This window comes from Cebus imitator, unplaced genomic scaffold (genome assembly GCF_001604975.1).
Source record: "Cebus imitator isolate Cc_AM_T3 unplaced genomic scaffold, Cebus_imitator-1.0 Scaffold69, whole genome shotgun sequence".
NCBI lineage: Eukaryota > Metazoa > Chordata > Mammalia > Primates > Cebidae > Cebus > Cebus imitator.
Window position 1 is genome coordinate 1,870,461 of NW_016107384.1, and position 20,684 is coordinate 1,891,144.

Below are 20,684 nucleotides of genomic sequence, written 5' to 3' on the forward strand. Positions count from 1 at the left end.
AAAAAAAAAAATAAAAAAAATAAAAAAGTTTTGTTTTTTTATAATAACCCAAGTTTATAGTTAAAAAAAAAATCACAGCTTCTAGTAAGCTCCACAAGAGACTCAACAACAATGTAACACATCTTGGTGAAAAGACAAGAAATTCAGCCAGGTGTGGTGGCTCACGCCTGTAATCCCAGCACTTTGGGAGGCCGAGGCGGGTAGATCATGAGGTCAGGAGATCGTGACCATCCTGGGTAACACAGTGAAACCACATCTCTAAAAATACAAAAAATTAGCCAGGCATGGTGGTATGCACCTGTAGTCCCAGCTACTCTCGGGGCTGAGGCAGGAAAATAGCTTGAACCCAGGAGGCGTGGGTTGCAGTCAGCAGAGATCGAGCTACACTCCAGTCTGGGCGACAGAGTGAAATGTCTCAAAGAAAGATAAGAAATTCTACTATTCAAACTTACAGTGATTTCACATGGAAGAAGTACTTACAAAGGCACAGACCAAAAACCTACTTGATTCCCTGAGAAGGACAGTAAAAATGAATCACCTTTCCTCATGACATAATTAAAGAACTGCATGATGGAAATTCTTCCATATGAATCTGTATGAAGGAGTTTAGCGAAGACTTTTGCTGTGAAAAATTGCCTGAGAAAAGAAAATAAAGATTTAAATGATCTGCCAACATAACAGAAAAATGACTTCTATACAAATTAGCAAACAATGCCATAAATTCATATAATTAAAGATGAAAGTAAGAACAACAGAGACTGCTTATAATTCAAAAACTTAATATTGGCCAGGTGTGGTGGCTCTTGCCTGTAATCCCAACATGTTGGGAAGCTGAGGCAGACAAACTGCCTGAGCTCAGGAGTTCACCACCAGCCTGGGCAACATGATGAAACCCCGTCTCTACTAAAAAATTACAAAAAAAATAATTAGCCAGATGGCGGCATCTGCCTGCAGTCCCAGCTACTCAGGAGGCTGAGGCAAGAGAATTGCTTGAACCCAGGAGGCGGAGGTTGCAGTGAGCCAAGATTGCACCACTGCACTCCCGCCTGGGCAACAGAGTGAGACTGTCTCAACAAAACAAAATAAAACAAACAAAAAAAAAACAACTTAAAATATTAAGTCATACTTTTATTGGAAAAAAGAAATGGGAATTTTCTCTGTTGCCCAGACTGATCTTGAATTCCCAGCCTCAAGTGATTCACCTGCCTTGGCCTCCCAAAGCACTGGAGTTACAAATGTGAGGCACCATGCCCAGCCTAAGTCATAAATCTTTGCATTCTTTTTTTTTTGAGATGGAGTCTCGCTCTGTCACCTAGGCTGGAGTGCAGTGGAGCGATCTTGGCTCACTGAAACTTCTGCCTCCTAAGTTCAAGCAATTCTCTGCCTCACAACCTCTGCCTCCCAGGTTCAAGCAATTCTCTGCCTCAGCCTCCCGAGTAGCTGCGATTACAAGCATGCGTGACCAGGACCAGCTAATTTTTATATTTTTAGTAGAGATGAGGTTTCACCATCTTGACCAGGCTGGTCTTGATTTCCTGACCTCATGATCCACCCACCTCAGCCTCCCAAAGTGCTGGGATTATAAGCGTGAGCCACTGTGCCTGGTCTTTTTTTTTATTTTTATTTTTTTATTTTATTTTGCAGAGATGGGCATGTGAGCCACCATGCCTGGCCTTGCATTCTTTTATGTTTGGTTTCTTCTGTCTTAAGACTGAAGGCTGAAAGTGTCATAAACTACATTATTTCTTTTAATAACTTCATACCAATGTGATTTTTTTCACTGTAAATTTCATTAATCACTTAAATTGACTGAAATGTCATACCACTGACTTCAAATATTTGAGGCTTTATTTATTTTTTTTAAAGACAGGGTCTTGCTCTGTCACCCAGGCTAGAGTGCAGTGGCTCAATCACAGCTCATCCTCCTGGGCTCAAGCAGTTCCCCCACCTCAGCCTCCCGAGTAGTTATAGGCATATGTTCCCACACTGATAATTTTTTGATTTTTAGTAGAGACAAGATCTCCCTAAGTTACCCGGGCTGGTCTTAAACACTCAAGCTCAAATAATCCTCCCACCTCAGCCTCTGACAGTGCTGGGATTACAGGTATGAGCCACAGTGCCTGGCCAATATTTGAGGCATTTAAAATGCTTAACATAACATACTCCTTTGTAAATTATATTATTCTTACTTGCACTTTGCTCCAGACTTTTCACCAACCTTCAAAAAATTTTCATAATTGATCATCGCTTCCTCTCCAATCATAGGTGGTGTCTGGTGTTTGTCCAGCAAAAACCATAAGTTCTTAAGGAGAATTGTGGGAATAAAGATGTTATAAGTTAACAAGAAGTTAAATGCATGCTTTCCACTAAAATGTTAGCAAAGTCAATATTAAAATAAATCTCATGCCCTATTATCCTTTTCATTACTAATAAAAATAACATTTATTGAGTGCGTACCAAGCTTCTGATATATACTGCCTCTTTAAACCACTTAACTCTATGATATGGTTAGCTATTCCTACTTTACAGATTATAATTGAAGCACACAGATGTTAAGTCCATTGCCTAAAGTCACGTAACAGGGCTGGGATTTGAACCTCTGTAGTCTGACCCTACAGCAGTCGTTTTCAACCTCGGCTGTACATTAGAATCATCTAGGGCCTTTAACAAAAACAACAAACAACACTATGTTTGGGAGACATGACCCATGCAAACTCAGCAGCTGCTTCTGGTGGGAACTGCTGCTTCAGAGCCCATGCAGTACCACTCTGCAGAACTGACTCCATTAGGCACCAAGAAATCCTACATGATTTAAGTAGTACAAGTAAGAAATGGTTAACATCTAAAGCAACTTTTTGCTCTGTTCTTACCTGTAATTCTTCATTATCTAACAGTTCTCTGCTTTTTCTTTGTAGAAAGACAGCTCTTGATTCCTCTCTTAATTTCTGCAGTAAGACTTCATCTTCAGCAGGCAGCTAAAAATACAATGTAAATTTCTACATGTGAATTTTAGACTATTGGATCCTGTAAAGTGTATGTGGCTAATAAAATATCTGTCTGCCACTGCCTCAAATTATTTTTTGTATCTCATCTTAACTGTGCTTAACATTTGTTTAACAAAAAGTGATCCACAGAGAATCAGTCATCAGCAAGACTAGATCTCTGCCCTGAAAAAAACTATTCTAAATGCTACTCTAGTCCAAGTTTCATTTTATTTTCTTAAAGCACTATGTTTTTATTGTCACCTTAGAATGATATAGAATTAAATGAGGATTAACTGAAGACTGACAGTTTCAAAACCACCTTTGCAAAAATTATAACAATGAGAAAATGATGACAGTGAAAGAGATCTAACCAACTCTATCTTGTTCTTATTTTTTATTTATTTTATTTATTATCATTATTTTTTTAAGATGGAGTCTTGCTCTGTCCCCAGGCTAAAGTGCAGTGGCACAATCTCAGCTCACTGCAACTCCGCCTCCCAGGTTCAAGCAATTCTCCTGCCTCAGCCTCCTAAGTAGCTGGGACTACAGGCACGTACCACCACACCCAGCTAATTTTTGTATTTTTAGTAGAGACGGGATTTCACCATGTTGGCCAGTATGGTTCCCATCTCTCTCTCTCTTTTTTTTTTTTTGAGATGGGGTTTCACTGTATTAGCCAGGATGGTCTCGATCTCCTGATCTCGTGATCCGCCTGCCTCGGCCTCCCAAAGTGCTGGGATTACAGGCGTGAGCCACCGTGCCCAGCCTCTATCTTGTTTTTAACTTCCAGTCTGCCCTTGGTCATTCCTGGGCATGGGCAAAGATATTAATAAATCTGGGAGAAATTTAGTTTATGATTTAAATGATAATAGCCCGTCCCAAAACTAAACTGTTTTTGTAAAACTTATGAAAGGCCACCAGGTCAGGAGGATGAGAGGGACTGGAATTCTGCTAAGATGTAGGTCAGTTAAATGATTACCAGTTATTATTCTGGAGTTCACAAAAATTTGCAACATCCTCAATTACTCCTGTAAATAACATCATTATTGTAGTACACGAGACTGGCCTTTTGAGATGTCTTTTCAGGCATTTGCATTTCTGACTACCCAATAGCCCCACTCAGACCAGCCATTCCTCTGTGGTCCCCACAGAGAAGCAGATTCAGCACATAAGGACCAGGACTGTTTTTCTGTATTCCTGTGATTGCATCCCCAGCCAATCAGCAGCACCCATTCCCTAGCTCCCTGCCTACCAAACTATCCTTGAAAAACCCTAGCCTCCAACTTATCAGGAAGGCTGATTTGAGTAATAAAAGTCCTGTCTCCCATTTAGTTGGCTCTATGTGTATTAAAACTTTCTCTATTACAATTCCCATCTTGATAAATTGGCTGTATCTGGGTAGCAGGCAAGAAGAACCTGTTGGGTGGATACAGTTTTAGAAAAGCATGCCTGTTGAGATTGGATCACCTTCCTTCTTGGAGACAGCCAAGGCAAAGCCTATTATGTTGGCCTCCCAGGCAAGAGGGTTTGCCAGTTGGGTTGATCTCCATGAGAAGAGCTTTAGAATGACTCATTCCAATCTGACTTAGAACAATTTGCTTTCTTTTATTTCTTCTTCTTCTTTTCTTAATTAATAACAGAGGTGGGGTCTTCCTGTGCCGCCCAGGTCTTGAACTCCTGGGCTCAAGGAACCCTCCCACCTTGGCCTCCCAAAGTGCTAGGATTACAGGCATGAACAATTTACTTTAAAGTAAATTCACTTTAAACAATTTAAAGATTTCTTCTTTTCTACATCTTTGCCCCATTAAATGTACCTCAGTAGCCCTTAAGTCAAAATTGGGGGTTATGATTTTCATCTTTCACTTCCAAGAACTAAGATGCATCCCTCCCATCAGAAGGAACAGAGAAAGGAGTGTAAACAAAAAATAAAATTCTAAGGCTCCCCAACCATCTGAATGGACTTCCTCCTCAGTCAGGGCCCTTAAAATTTAACCTGAGAGACTGTTTCAGGCCATCAGTCTGCATACTCCACCCTGATACCAATTTCCAAGCTTAGCCTGATAAAAAGAGCTATCAGCCCTTTTCAGGTGAGAAAGTCAGGTGCTCTCTCTCCCAACTCCTCTCTCCCTTTTGCATTGAGAACCCAATAACCTGTGTTAGATAACAGTAAGATACTATTTAATAATCCAGGTTAAATGAGATAAAGAATACAAAATGCTCTGTAGTGCTTAAGCAATCAATATATGTCAATTCCCTTCTCTCTCCCCTAGGTTGTCAAAAATATTCAGTTATCTAGCTGCCTCTGTTTAAGAACAGTGTAAAATGCAAAAAAGAGTAAAGGTATATATAATGTGATCCATTTAAAAAATATATACGCATACCCACAGAAATATGTAGAAGGATTCATATAAAATGTTCTGTTTATATTGTTGGGTGATGTTGTTATGGGAAGAGATCAATTTGTTTAGCCATATTTTCTTCCATTTACATAATAAACATAGGCTAGGATTACGGGCATATGATTCTTAAAAGGCTGAGAAGTATATAGTATTATAGGAAGGTTTCCAATAAAAAATGTTCACTTGAAAAAAATTTGCACTTGAAGAAATATTTCAGTATTTGGATAACTCACATATGAATACATTGATCTATAAGAACACCAGCTAAATAAATGTTTACTATCTTTGCAAATAATAACAGAGTTAGAGGGCAATAGGTTCAAGGGACATCCAGCTAAGATTCCAGCTAACTTCTGTACAGTGGTTACATTTTCCATAATATTAAACAGGTATTTTTTGGTAGACTTCACTTTCAGGTAGCTTTTTTTTTTTAAAGATGGACTGGGCTGGGCATGGTGGCTTACGTCTGTAATCCCAGCACTTTGGGAGGCCAAGGCAGGTGGATCACCTGAGGTCAGGAATTCGAGACCAGCCTGGTCAACGTGGTAAAACCCTGTCTCTACTAAAAATACAAAAATTAGCTGGGCATGGTGGCATGTGCCTATAATTCCAGCTACTTGGGAGGCTGAGGCAGGAGAATCACTTGAATTAGAGAGGTGGAGGCTGCAGCGAGCTAAGATTGTGCCATTGCACTCTAGCCTGGGCAACAGAGTGACACTCGTCCCCCATCTCCCCCTCCAAAAAAAAAAAAGACCGGGTGTGGGGTAGTCTCACTATATTGCCTAGCCCGGTCTCAAGCTCCTGGGCTTGAGAGATTCTCTCCTCTTCACCCTCTCAGAGTAGCTGGGACTACAGATGCATGCCCTACCATACCCAGATTGTAAACAGCTTTTTTTTTCTTTTCTGTTTTCTTTTTGAGACAAGGTCTTGCTCTGCCATCCAGGCTGGAGTGCAGTGGCACAATCACAGCTCACTGTAGTCTCAATCTCCTTAGCTCAAGCAATCTTTCTACCTCGGCCTCCCAAGTAGTGGAGACTACACATATGCACCACCATGCCCAGCTAATTTTTTTTGGAGAGATAAGATCTCATCAAGTTGCCCAGACTGGTCTTGAACTCCTGGCCTCAAGTGATACTCCTGACTCAGTGGCCTCCCAAAGTGGTAGGATTAAAGGCGTGAGTCACTGCACCTGCCTACCTTTTCTTTTTTTTTTTNTTTTTTTTTTTTTTTTTTTTTTTTTTTGAGACAGGGTCTTGCTCTATCACCAGGCTGGAGTGCAGTGACCCTACTGTAAATAGCTTTTCTTAAGGTCTTACTGTTTTGTTTATATGGCCCTTTATGGCCTTTTTCAGAGTTTCGGCACTAGGAAACAGTCAAGTGAAATTCTTATTTATTTATTTATTTTTTTGAGACGGAGTCTTGTTGTTGCCCAGGATGGAGTGTAGTGGTGCGATCTTGGCCCACTACAACCTCCGTCCCCCAGGTTCAAGCAATTCTCCTGTCTCAGCCTCCTGAGTAGCTGGGATTACAGGCATGCGCCACCACACCCGGTTAATTTTTGTATTTTTAGTAGAGACAGGGTTTCACCATATTGGCCAGGCTAGTCTCGAACTCCTGACCTCGTGATCCGCCCACCTCAGCCTCCTAAAGTTTTGGGATTACAGGCATGAGCCACCATGCCCAGCCTTAAGTGAAATTCTTTAAGTTTTCCATTCTTAATCTATTTTTCGGTTTAGCCTTGAGCAAAATTTTAAAACTTTATAACAAAGTATTGTATACTTGATAACACAATCCAAAATGCTGTAGTAGAATGCTTACTACTAATATCTATAATAAAAATTAGGAAGAAAAAGCCCATAGTTCAAAAAACGGGCAAGTAACAACTTTGTGTTCATATGCCCACTTATGTCTAAACTCAGGATTTTATTTAGCTCAAAATGTTTTATAATAGTGATAAGACCAATTACAATAAAATAATATACAAAATTTAAAATATAATCCTGTATTTTTAAAACATAAGATTCTGGTCCTATTTTAAAAATTATTTTTGGGGGTGCGAGGCAGGGGCAGGACAGGGTCTCACTCTGTTAGCCAGGCTGGAGTGCAGTGACACAATCATGGCTCACTGCAGCCTCGACCTCCTGGGCTCAAGCAATCCTCTTGCTTTGTCCTCCTGAGTAGCTATGACTACAGGCATACATCACCATGTCCAGCTAGTTAAAAAAATTTATTATTATTTTTTATTTTTTTGAGATGGAGTTTCACTCTCATCGCCCAGGCTGCAGTGTAGTGGTACAATCTTGGCTCACGGCAACCTCTGCCTCCTGGGTTCAGGCAATTCTCCTGCTTCAACCACCTGAGTAGCTGGGATTACAGGCATGCGCCACCATGCCCAGCTAATTTTTAGTAGAGACAGGGTTTCTCCATGTTGGTCAGGCTGGTCTCAAACTCCTGACCTCAGGTGATCCTCCCGCCTCGGCCTCCCAAAGTGCTAGGATTACAGGCGTGAGCCACTGTGCTGAGCCTAAAAATTGTTTTTTTTTTTTTTTTTTTTTTTTTTTATGAGATGGGGTCTTGCTATGTTGCCCTGGCTGGCCTCAAACTCCTGACTCAAGCAATCCTCCCGCCTCAGCCTCCCAAAGTGTTGGAATTACAGGTATGAACCACCTTGCCTTGCCAAAAACTACATTTCATTTATAAACTCTGCAGGACATTTGATTAGATACCACTTACCCTATAATAAAACCGGGGAATGGTCTTATAGAATTCATTTGTGTTTTTTCTACCTCCTTTCCATTCAGAGTAATATTTCGTAAATAAATCCATTTCTTCATCTTTTAATTCTTGTTCACTTTTTTTTTCTGGTAACAAAACAGATTAAGGGAGAAAAGCACTTTTAAAATCAAGCAGTACTCAGGTTTGTATATATTATATTACCAGTTTAAAAGTGCCAAAAAGGCCTCCACAATTGTGCTTAGACACTGGGCATATTAACTTTTCTGAAATACCAAGAATCATTACCTTCTACTGAAGCAGCCTCCTCTATATCTTCAGCCATTTCTCAGCATGCTCCCTCTACTACTGTTTATTGCTAAAGCTAGTCTCTTCCTCAAGTCATTACCTCTCCTATAGAACTCTGTAGTGTGCCTAATTCATTCAATGAAAAGTATTTACTGAGTACCTACTATGTACAGAGCACTGTAGTAGACACGGAATGAGGAGTAAGCAAGACAGCCCCAGCCCCTGACCTCATGGAGTTTCAGCCTCATAATCACTGTTTCTCTACCTAATGTAGAAAAAACAAAATCACCCTCTGTCTGAAGCTCAAAACACAGGGCTCTATTACCCTGTAACTTGCCTGCTATTGGCATGTGGCTGTCTGGTTCAGCCAAATTCCTCACTTATTTGTGGACTATGGTGACTGGTGCTGTGTTCTTCACAAGGTCCTGCAATCATTTAGGACAAATAAACATTTCTGTGGGTGACCATCGGTCCTCCAACTCTAAAGACTTTCACCTGTAGTTCATTCTGCCATTTGATTCTATGGCAAGACCACAGATCTTATTTGTTCCTTTCCTGAAATCTTAAGCTCAAATATACTCTCAGATCATCCTTTCTGGTAATTCAAAACCTCACTGCCATACACTTCCACTTCAGCCTCACTGAGTTCCTGAATTCTGTGATCTATTTTCTCAAAAGTTATGTTATTCTCTCTGGTCTTACTTCCTTCCCAACAAGCCTGTAATTGTTTCATTGAATTCCTTTTATAACTGCATTTCTGCTGCATCTGTTACGCTAATTTTTTTTTTTTTTTTTGAGACAGAGTCTCACTCCGTTGCCCAGGCTGGAGTGCAGTGGCACAATCTCAGCTCACTGCAACCTCCACTTCCTGGGTTCAAGTGATTCCCCTGCCTCAGCCGCCAGAGTAGCTGGGACTACAGGCACATGCCACCATGCCTGGCTAATTTTTTTTTTTGTATTTTTTTAGTAGACACGAGGTTTCACCATGTTGGTCAGACTGGTAGAACTCCTGACCTCAGGTGATCCACCACCTTAGCCTCCTAAAGTGCTGGGATTACAGGCGTAAGCCACTGCACCCGGCCTGTTATGTTAATTTTTAAACTTAGACCAAACCTTTAAGTTAATTTCTTTTACTGTGACTCAGTGCTGTTGGAGAAAACTGCAAAAATTTTCAAGTCAAGACTGACAACTGACCACTGAAGTTAACAATATGGTGGTCACTGATGACTCTTGATAAGCAGGAATTCAAAACAGGTACAGATTTAACCAACAACTGTTTTAACAAATATTGTTATAAGGGGAAAGGAAAAATAAGGAATGGTGAGAGGTGGAAATTAAGTCAAGAAAGTTTAAGATGGGAGAAATACCAGCATGTTTATATGCTAATGGGAATGATTAAAGAAAAACTGATGATGCAGGAAAAAGGACAACTGTAAGAGTATATCCTGCAGCAGGCAAAAATGGGATCTATTACAAAGGATGCGATCTAGTACACTGTTGAAGGGACCAGACTTAAACAGGTGCTGTTCAACCTATATAATTTACTTCTTATTTTATTATTTCTCTCCACACTAAAGTATAAGTTTTACAAAAACAGGGATTTTTGTGTGTTCTGCTATACAAACAGTCATGCAATAAATATCTGCTAAAAGAATGTAGTGGGCTCAAGAGTTAAGGGGTCAAGAAAGCACAAGTGCAGGTACCTTCTTTGTTTTCTGAGATGGAGTCTTGCTCTGTCACCCAGGCTGGTGAAAGCAGTGATGTGATCTCCGCTCACTGCAAACTCTGCCACCCGAGTTCAAGTGATCCTCCTACCTCAGCCTCCTGAGTAGCTGGGATTACAAGTGCACACCACTGTGCCCGGCTACTTTTTGTATTTTTAGTAGAGATGGGGTTTCACCATGTTGGCCAGGCTGGTCTTGTACTCCTGACATCAAGTGATCTGCCAACCTCGGCCTCCCAAAGTGCTGGAATGACAAGTGTGAGCCACATGCCCACCCCAAATTGACTTTTTTTTTTGAGACAGGGTCTGGCTCTTGTCACCCAGACTGCCGTATAGTTTCATGATCATAGCTCACTGTAGCCCCAAACTCCTGGACTAAAACTTCCCTGCTGCAGCCTCTAAAGTAGCGAGGACTACAGGTTGACACAACCACCGGGGCTAATTTTTTTACTTTCTATTTTTGTAGAAACAGTGTTTCACCATGTTGTCCAGGCTGGTCTCAAACTCTTGGCCTCAAGTGATCTTCCTACCTTGCCCTACCAAATTGCTAGGGTTACATGCATGATTCACCACGCCTCCCAACACCACCCCCACCAACCCACCTTTTTAAAAGATGGGTGATATTAACAGCACGTTTGTGAAAATGACCCAGTAGAAGGAAAATCTGATGACGTATAAGAGAAAGGATAAGGCTGGAAGGACGTCAGTAAATACAGGAAACAGTGCAATCTAGTGCTGGAGCGGAGGGACTCTTAAATAGGAGCATGGACAGTTCAACAATTTAACAGTGAAGCCAGCGTGTATGGGCAACTGTGGGGTTGTGGGGCTGAAAGAAATGTTAAGGGGGACAGGTGAGGTTCTCCTTTGCTTCTCTTTTCTTAATGAGATATAAAATGAGATATATTAAAAAACAAGTTCATCAGCTTAAAGTTAGAAGTGAGCAGGACAGATTGCAGGTGTAGGAGATGAGAAGAATAGAGTGCAAAAGAGTGATGCCTTGGCACTGTGGCTCATGTCTGTAGTAGCAACACTTTGGGAAGTGGACGTAGGAAGACTGCCTGAGGCCAGGAATTCAAGACCAGCCCAGGCAACACAGCAAGACCTCATCTCTAATTTAAAAATAAAAAATTAGCTGGGTGTGGTGGCTTGTGCCTGTACTCCTAGCTGCTCAGGAGACTGAGGTGGGAGAATCCCTTCAGCTCAGGAAATCGAGGTCACAGCGAGACAACACTGTGCCCCTGCATTCCAGCCTGGGCAACAGGGGGAGATCCTGTCTCAAACAAAAAGTATATCTAAGCAAACACAGATTGGCAGTTCGAGAGATGAAAATTGAATGCAGGAGAATGAATGTCTAGGAAAACACGGTCAACATGACCAAAACACCTACTTTAGATTAGTGGACACGTATTAAAAGTGAGACAACTTGGCCGGGCACGGTGGCCTGTAATCCCAGCACTTTGGAAGGCTGAGGCGGGTGGATCACAAGGTCAGGAGTTCAAGACCAGCCTGGCGAATATGGTGAAATCCCGTCTCTACTAAAAATACAAAAATTAGCCGGGTGTGGTGGTGCGCGCCTGTAGTCCCAGCTACTCGGCAGTCTGTCGCAGAAGAATCGCTTGAACCCGGAAGGTGGAGGTTGCAGTGAGCCGAGAACGCGCCACTGCACTCCAGCCTGGGCCACAGAGCAAGATTCCGTTATAAATGAATAAATGAATGAATGAGAGAGACAACTCACCAAGGTTCTGTTTTTCTCCAGCCACTCTCAACAGCCCTGAGTGCGGGTGTGGAATAGGAAAGACAGACTTAACGAGGTCAGTTAATAAGCAATGTGAAGAAGAGGAAAAAGAAAAGGAAAAATGGATCATGAAACATAAAATGGATTAGGAGGGAAGCAAAAAGCGTGACAATAAAAAGGCGGTAGGACAACTATATGCCCTGGTGGGGTTGAGGCGTTGTTGGAATTCTAAGTTATTCCTCTCAAGTTTAGGTCAAAACCATGGAAGTCAGTGACTACGGCTAAGTTTTTCGTTCCCCCACGTTCTGTCCCAGGAAAGTTTGGGTCAAGCCTGTCTGGATCCCTAAACCACACATTCCTCTCCTCCTTTGTCCGGAGGTTTTACAGAAGCGGAAAGTGCGGCTCCCACTTGCTCCTCCTCCCCACTTTACCCCCACCTCTAGCAGTTTAGGGCCTGGCTATCCCAACGGGCGGCCCCTCCCAAAACTCACTGTTCGTACGGGTGTTGGGCGTCGCTAAGCGCCGGCGAAGAACTTCTTTCCAGTCCATGGCCGACTCCCGCGCAGCAGCTTCTGCATTTGCTGTTTCCTACCCGCTCCACCCACTACCAGCTCAGGCGTCAGCACCGCCAGGCCCCGTAAAGGTTAGGGAGGCCGCCCAACCGCCATCTTGATCTAGGGCGGAAGTCTTGGCAAAAGAGGCAAAAATGAATACGGTCGCTCCCGCGGAGAATACTGCTATCACGCTGACCAGGGGAATAAAGCTATGAAAGAGATGGAAAATGGTCCCCTTCAGGAGGCGTCCCAAGCTCACCAAGAAAGATTTTACAGGCCAGGAGAAGCCCGCATTTTCCTTTGTCGTGGGCTTTTGGCGCGTGCGCACCACGTGACCCTGGAACTAATTGGTTCCGGCTTGAGGGAGGCGCTTTCTTCCACAATTTCTTTTCATTGTTCATTGCAGATATCTGGAGTCCCTCCAAGTACTCTGAATGTAGTAGACGCTTCAGCAGCCATCTCTTACCCTTTTGCCATTAAATGTTTCAAAATTGCCTTTTTCCCTTGCCACCGGCACAGGCGGAACGCCTAAGTCCCGGTCAGTCTTGCCCGTCTGCCGGGGCTGGCGCGGTGCATCGTGGGCACTGTAGTTTCCGCCGCGTTTATGGCGGTGTTAAGCCTGAGTGCCGCATTGAGTTGTTGAATGAAGTGAACTTCGTCAGCGATCGGTATACAGTCAAGGCAGCGCCCTTCCTGGAGCTCTCTCTTTCTTACCTGAGTCGTTGGCGCGGCTGACCCCCCACCTCCTGCCTCCCATTCCCCCATCAGACGAGTTTTGCGGTCTGTGGAAAATTATGCAGGGTGAGGGCCCCTAGACTTTGGCTTTCGCTTCCGTTGCTAGTGGGCTGGAGTTGGGGGCTCCTGGATACGGTTTTGGCTTTACACCCCCTTTCCAGCAAGCTTCCCGTGGGAATCTGTTCCTTTTCAGGACAGTTCTGACACACGTGAGTAAAACTGGGCGTTCCCTCTTGTGCTTTTTCCTTAGGTTCATGAACTGGAATATAACAAGCACCAGAGGATTCCTGCTGTGTCCCCTGGTTTGAAGCTTGCGACGTTGGATATCCCCGGATTGTTGTTTAATAGAGAAAACTCACCTGCCTTCTTGCTATTAAGTAGCCCCAAAAGCAGAACCTTGATTTGTCTGTAAGAAAGAAACACAAATCGCTTAAGAAGTTGCACTTCAACTCTCTTCCGTGGACCCCCAATCCCTTTAATTTTGCTATAGAAGCGGGGGTTTTTTAACATCTCTCTCGCTATCTGGTGCTGATCTCACTGCATAATGACTTTCTGTTTGTTTGGTATTCAAAGCTTTCTTAAGCTTTGGAAGAGCAACCCATACCTTGGGCTAGGCCCAAGGCACTCTTACCTCTCTCTCTTTCTGGCAGACAGCTGTGGCATCAGGAACCAACCGAGGTGGTTTTCTCTTAAAGCAATGTCTTCACAGAATACCAAAGCAACGAATCTGGTTGCCAAGGCCAGATATCTCAGGAAATATAAGGGCAGTGATAATCAAGTTTCTTCTGATTCGCCTCATTTTTTTTCAGCTGGAGCAGCTAAGAAGAGATCACAGATGAATCCTCAAAGTAAAGATCATGACTTGCCACCTGTGAGGAACACTATTCAACTCCCAACACAACCTTTGAATTCAGAGGAGTGGGATAAACTTAAGGCAGATTTCAAAGGAAAGACCCGTTTTGAAAGTTGGATCAGTTCACAGATGGCTCACTATCATAGCCCTGTAGATGTGGCTAAATCTCTGCTGGCATGGGTAGCAGCAAAAAATAATGGTATTGTAGACTATGATTTACTGGTCAGGTATTTGCATCTCTGTGTTGTTCATAAGCAGACATCTGAAGTTATTGATGTCTATGAAATTATGAAAGCCAGATATAAGATTTTAGACTCTGGAGGTTACACTCTTCTCATCCGGGGATTGATCCTGTCAGACAGATGGAGAGAAGCATTTTTGCTGTTAGAGGACCTGAAAAAAGTTATGACTCCTTCAAAAAAGAACTATAATGACTGTATCCAGGGAGCTCTCCTTCATCAAGATGTAAACACAGCTTGGAATTTGTATCAGGAATTGCTAGGCCATGATATTATTCCTATGTTGGAAACTTTAAAAGCCTTCTTTGATTTTGGAAAAGACATAAAGGATGATAACTATTCAAATAAACTACTAGATATTCTTTTGTATCTAAGAAATAATCAGCTGTATCCAGGGGAATCATTTGCACACAGTATAAAAACATGGTTTGAGAGGTAATTTTGATTTTTTAATTTGTATGCTATTATTATTTAATTTTTTTTTGAGACATGGCCTTGCCCTGTTGCCCAGGCTGAAGTGCAGTGATGTGTTCATAGCTCACGGTAACCTCAAACTTCTGGCCTCAAGTGATCCTCTCGCTTCAGTCTCCTGAGTAGCTAAAACTACAGGCATGTGGCACCATACCTGGCTAATTATTTTTAATTTAATAAGTTTATACCTAAAAGTAGCCACTCTTTTTTGTTGTTAGCTGCTGAGAATCATTCTATTCCGATTATACTTTTTTCCATCTCTTAGTAAGATTTCTCTTTAAAACAAAATTCTTTTTTTTCTTTTTTATATATTCTAACCAGTGTCGTGTGATACTAAAGATTTTCTCTCTTTAAAAAAAGTAGCAGGATAAACAATTTGTGCTAATCTTTACCATAAAATGGTAAAGATAAAAATGAAATTATATAGAACTTGTAGTTTTTAGGTATCTTTTTCCTTTTAGAAGGATCATTAATTTTGTTTTCTTAGGCATCTAATATGATGTGAGTACTCATGAATACTACTTATGGCCAGCGATCATAGCAAGAAAAGGATACAGTATTTGACTGGAACTGTCTTGGACCATGTTAGTATTTTCAGAAGTTCCTGTGAAACCTAGTGACTGAGATAATGGTGCTTGTATTTATTCTGTCTACTCTCTATAGTTCATCATCTTGGATGGTTAGAGTGGATTGGGAATACTGATCAGGCGTGATACATAAGCATTAAAATGGAAAATCTTCACCCTTCCAGTTTGTTTTGGATCTTTCTATCATTTGGCTGCTCTCTCTTTAAAGCTCTCTCCTTGGCTTTGCTTTTGCTTTATTCAAGTTACTGGCTACATACCTGTTTATATCTTCAGACTTTACTCTCTAAATTCTTTTTTAGACTCCCCTCCCCCTCCCCCGCCCGCTGCTTAAAAAAAGAAAAAAATAATAAAAATAAATTCTTTTTTAAATTTTTATTTATTTATTTTAAAAAATTAATTTTCTTTTTTTAAGAGATGGGAGTCTCACTGTGTTGACCAGGCTGGTCTTAAACTCCTGGTCTCAAGCGATCAGGCATGAGCTACCATGCCTAGCCATTATTTCTTCATTAATTTTCTTCCTAAAAATTCGTTCCTTCCCTCTGTTTTTCTCTTGCCGTTTTTTACTATATCATGTTTACAGAGCTTTGAAGTAGTAATTATGCTTAATTTTCTTAAACTTGTTGAATATCAAGGGAGGAGGAACCTAGTTGTGAAAATCTTTGAATACCAAGGAGTTTAGATTTTATTCCCTTACCAAGAATGCTGGATTTGGCCAGGTGCTGTGGCTCATGCTTTTAATGTGAGCACTTTGGGAGACTGAGGTAAGAGGATAGCTTGAGGCCAGGAGTTCAAGACCAGTCTGGGCAACGTAGTGAAACACTGTCTCTACCAAAAATTAAAAAATTAGCCTGGCATGGTTGTGTGTGCCTGTAGTTCCAGCTACCTGGGAGGCTGAAGCAAGAGGATCACTTCAATCCAAGAGGTCAAGGCTGCAGGGAGCTGTGATTGTGCCATGCACTCCAACCTGGGCAACAGAGCAAGACCCTGTCTCAAAAGAAAAAAAAATTGCTAGATGGAGTTTTACAAAGGCAATTGCCAAAACAGTGAGAAGAGTAGATAGGAGAGGGATTAAGATTGAAATCAGGGAGAGCTGTGTGAATAAAATTTTAGGTTTAGGTGAGAGATGAGAATTAAGAACGGAGGAAGGAGAAAAGGTGGTAGAATCATAGGAACACATATCACTTGGTAATATGTTTAAGAGGAAGGAGGAAAGGATACGTTGATTGAACAAATAAATCAATAAATAGTTTTTGAATGCTTCCAAATAGGTTAGGTATTGCGAGTGTTTTATAAATCTATTATGATATTCTCAGTTTAATTGGGAATACAGTACCACACAGTGAAATAACAGGGGAGTATAAGAGGTAAATTACTCTGAGCAGGAGCAATTTCTGGCAGCTTTATAGAGAAGGTAAAAATTGAGTTTGGTTTAGAGGTTATGCTACTAAGGTCAGCTGCTTTCTGTAAACTTGAAGATGAGAGTCAGTTGGTGGGAAGAGAAGCAAAGGAAAAGAGGAGATCCAGAGCAAGGTACCAGCAGCTTCTTAATACCATCCAGGATAGCAGCCACTTTTCTAATTGAACTATTCTACGGAGGTATCTTGAACTTTTCAGAGTTCTTGCTTATTAGAGTTTTTAAATATCATGAATATCTTTCATTTCAGCAGGAATCTAACTTTCTGATGATTTGGTTTTGCAATCTTTTCATAGTGTTCCTGGAAAACAATGGAAAGGACAATTCACCACAATCCAAAAAAGGTGAAGACCAATGTTTATTTTTAAGTTGTTTCATTTAGGTTTAGTAGGTTTTGTTGCTATTGATTCAAAAATATTTAAGTTCCTTAAGGATAGGATAATTACAAGTTTGTAATTAGAGTATCTGAGGAAAAAAAAACATGCTTTACCTGCAGAGACTTAGCACTTATCAGTGCCCAAAATGTTTTTCCTATGAGTACTATGAGCCTATGTGAAACCTTAGAGGTGTTTTCCCCTAGAGGTTCCAGACCCATTTGTGTTTTAGGAATTACTTCCTATTTACTTATTTATTTATTTATTATTTATTTCATCAATATGATATTCCACAGAATAGGAATTACTTTAAAAGTGTCATCCAAGACAGGTGCAGTGGCTCTTGCCTGTACTCCCAGCACTTTGGGAAGCCAATGTGGGCAGATTGCTCAAGCTCAGGAGTTCGAGACCAGCCTGCACAACATTGGGAAACCTTGTCTCTAGAAAAAACAGAGAAATTAGTCACCAAAATGAAAAAAATTACCTGGGCGAGGTGGCACACACCTGTTGTCCTAGCTGCTCTGGTGGTTGATCACTTGATCCTAGGAGGTTGAGGCTGCAGTGAGCCATAATTGTAACACTGCATTCCAGTCTAGGCAACAGAGTGAGACCCTTTCTCAAAAAAATAAATAAATAAAAGTCATCTAAATGACCAGTCTACTTTTTTGGGTTTTCTGGCACACTAATTTGTGATATTATCAGGTTTACAAAAAAATTAGATGTATGTAATTATCTAATTACACTTGATCCTAGGAGGTTGAGGCTGCAGTGAGCCATAATTGTAACACTGCATTCCAGTCTAGGCAACAGAGTGAGACCCTTTCTCAAAAAAAATAAATAAATAAAAGTCATCTAAATGACCAGTCTACTTTTTTGGGTTTTCTGGCACACTAATTTGTGATATTATCAGGTTTACAAAAAAATTAGATATATGTAATTATCACAAAGGTTTTAATGTTCTTTTAAAGTACCTTTTAATTTCCTCATTGTTCATTTTACAGTTTTTTTCCCCAGGACATATTTAAATATTATTATTTAACAATTATAATTACAGTGGTCAGTGTTCGGGCTGTGGAAAAACCATAGAGTCTATTCAGCTGAGTCCAGAAGATTATGAATTTCTTAAAGGAAGAATCATGAGGGATGTGATAGATGGAGGTGACCAGTACAAAAAGACAACACCTCAGGTGAGTCTAACAGGTTTTATTGCCTTCTTGGATTGCTTGTCTATAGCAGGGATCTGCAATCTGTGTAAAATAATTTAGTAATTATTAATGCCAGATAGTAAACATTTTAGGCTTTGTAGGCCATTGGTCCCCATTGCAACTTTTCAACTCTGCCGTTGTAGTTAAAACAGCCATAGGTAGCCCGGGCATTGTCGCTCACGCCTGTAATCCCAGCATTTTGGGAGGCCGAGGTGGGTGGGTGACGAGGTCAGGAGTTCAAGATCAGCCTGGCCAAGATGGTGAAACCCCATCTCCACTGAAAATGCAAAAATTAGCTGGGCATGGTGGTGGGAACCTGTAATCCCAGCTACTCCGGAGGTTGAGGCAGAGAATTGCTTAAACTCGGGAGGTGGAGGTGGCAGTGAGCCAAGATCCCACCACTGTACTCCAGGCTAGCAACAGAGCAAGACTCCCTCTCAAAAAAATAAAAAAAAAAATTTTTAAATGATAATAATTTTAAAAAAAACAGCCATAGGTAATATATAAATGAATAGACATGGCTGTGTTCCAGTAAAACTTTATTTATGAAAACAAGTTGGCCTGCTGGCTATAGTTGCTAACTTTTCAGAGAGATTGCCTTAGAATTTCATAGAATAATTAGGTTAGACCATCATGAAGTCAATCCTATTATATCTGGGTATAATAAGTACAGTTAAACCAAAAAGATGCTTATTCTTCTGTAAGTGCTTCCAGAAAACTATGTTAAGTAGACTTCCATAAAGACATTATGGTTTCTCACAACTTTTCTAGTCAAGAGCATTTACAGTAGCTTAAGAAGATTACACGTTTTCTTAGTATCACATTGACTGATTTGTGTATGTGGAACCATCCTTACGTCCCAGGGATAAATCCCACTTGGTGATGATGAACATCTTTTTAATGTATTGTTGAATTTGGTGCACTAGTATTTTGTTAAGGACTTTTGCATCAATATTCATCAGAGATATTGGCCTGTAGTTTTCTTTTTCTGATAGGTCTTTGTCTGGTTTTGGTATCAGGGTAATACTAGCCTTACGGTATGAGTTTGGAAGTCTTCCCTTATCTATTTTTTGGAATAGTTTGAATAGGATTGGTATTATTCTTTAAATGTTTGGTAGAATTGAGCAGTAAAGCCATCAGGTACTGGACTTTTCTTTGCTGGGAGACTTTATTATGGCTTCAGTCTCATTACTTGTTATTGGTCTCTTTAGGTTTTTTATTTCTTCATGGTTCAATCTTAATAGATCAAATGTATCTAGGAATTTGTCCATTTCTTCTAGACTTTCCAATTTACTGGCATATAGTTGCTCATAGTAGCCACTAATGATCCTTTCAATTTCTGCAGTATTTGTTATAATATCTTCTTTTTCATCTCTGATTTTATTTATTTGGGTCTTCTCTTTTTTTCTTAGTCTGGCTAAAGGTTTATCAATTTTGTTTAACTTTTCAAAAAAACAGCTTTTCGTTTCATTGATCTTTTGTGTGGTTTTCCTTTTTTTTGAGACGGAGTCTTGCTTTGTCACCCAGGCAGGAGTACAGTGGCGCGATCTTGGCTCACTGCAACCTTTGCCTCCTGGGTTCAAGAGATTCTCCTGCCTCAGCCTCCTGTGTAGCTGGGATTACAGGCTCGTGTCACCATGCCGGCTAATTTTGGTATTTTTAGTAGTGACGGGGTTTTACCATGTTGGTCAGGCTGGTCTTGAACTCCTGACCTTGTGATCCACCTGCCACCTCAGCCTCCCACAGTGTTGGGATTACAGGCGTGAGCCACCACGCCTGGCCTTGTATCGTTTTCTTAATTTCAATTTTATTTATTTCTGCTCTAATCTGTATTATTTAGTCTCCCAATATTGGATTTGGTTTACTCTTGCTTTTCTAGTTCTTTAAGATGCATATTTAGGTTGTTTATTTGAAGTTTTTCTTCTTCTTCTTTTTTTTTTGAGATGGAATCTTGCTCTGTCATCCAGGCTAGAGTGCACTAGCTTGATCTTGGCTCACTGCAACGTCCACCTCCCAGATTCAAGTGATTCTCCTGCCTCAGCCTCTCGAGTAGGTGGGTTTACAGGAGTGCACCACCATGCCCGGCTAATTTTTGTATTTTTAGTAGAGATGGGGTTACATCATGTTGGTCAGGCTGGCATCGAACCCCTGACCTTGTGATCTGCCTGCCTCACACTCCCAAAGTGCTGGGATTACAGGCATGAGCCATGGCACCTGACCTCTTCTTTTTTGAGATAGGCACTTATAGCTGCTTTTGTTGTATCCCATAAATTTTGGGATGTTGTGTTTCCATTATTATTTGATTCAAGAAAATTTTCAATATCCTTCTTAATCTCTTTATTGACCCACTGGTCATTCAGGAGCATGTTGCTTTTTTTTTTTTTTTTTTT

General features: G+C 41.0%; 2 protein-coding genes across 9 annotated transcripts in view; one reads left to right on the forward strand and one right to left on the reverse strand.

Moving 5' to 3' along the window:
• PPP2R3C (protein phosphatase 2 regulatory subunit B''gamma) overlaps window positions 1–12,999 on the reverse strand; it is a 31,854-nt gene extending 18,855 nt beyond the window's left edge. For 2 of the 4 annotated variants that reach the window (XM_017530812.2, XM_017530815.1), the window contains exons 1-5: window positions 12,354–12,999; window positions 8,117–8,244; window positions 2,871–2,975; window positions 2,190–2,302; window positions 539–636 (exon numbers count right to left, since the gene is read on the reverse strand). In XM_017530812.2, coding sequence (XP_017386301.1) covers window positions 539–636; window positions 2,190–2,302; window positions 2,871–2,975; window positions 8,117–8,244; window positions 12,354–12,411 — 502 coding nt within the window. In that variant the 5' untranslated portion in view covers window positions 12,412–12,999. Of the gene's footprint in view, window positions 1–538; window positions 637–2,189; window positions 2,303–2,870; window positions 2,976–8,116; window positions 8,245–12,349 lie in introns of all 4 variants that reach the window. The other 2 variants (XM_017530813.1, XM_017530816.1) reach the window with 2 other exon arrangements.
• The window catches only part of PRORP (protein only RNase P catalytic subunit), a 158,024-nt gene continuing 150,140 nt past the window's right edge, over window positions 12,801–20,684 (forward strand). Inside the window, exons 1-4 of one of the 5 annotated variants that reach the window (XM_037739361.1) lie at window positions 12,801–12,841; window positions 13,402–14,678; window positions 17,012–17,059; window positions 18,144–18,276. In XM_037739361.1, the coding sequence (XP_037595289.1) occupies window positions 13,696–14,678; window positions 17,012–17,059; window positions 18,144–18,276 (1,164 nt within the window). In that variant the 5' untranslated portion in view covers window positions 12,801–12,841; window positions 13,402–13,695. Of the gene's footprint in view, window positions 12,842–13,004; window positions 13,361–13,401; window positions 14,679–17,011; window positions 17,060–18,141; window positions 18,277–20,684 lie in introns of those variants that run through there. The other 4 variants (XM_017530805.2, XM_017530808.2, XM_017530806.2 and 1 more) reach the window with 4 other exon arrangements.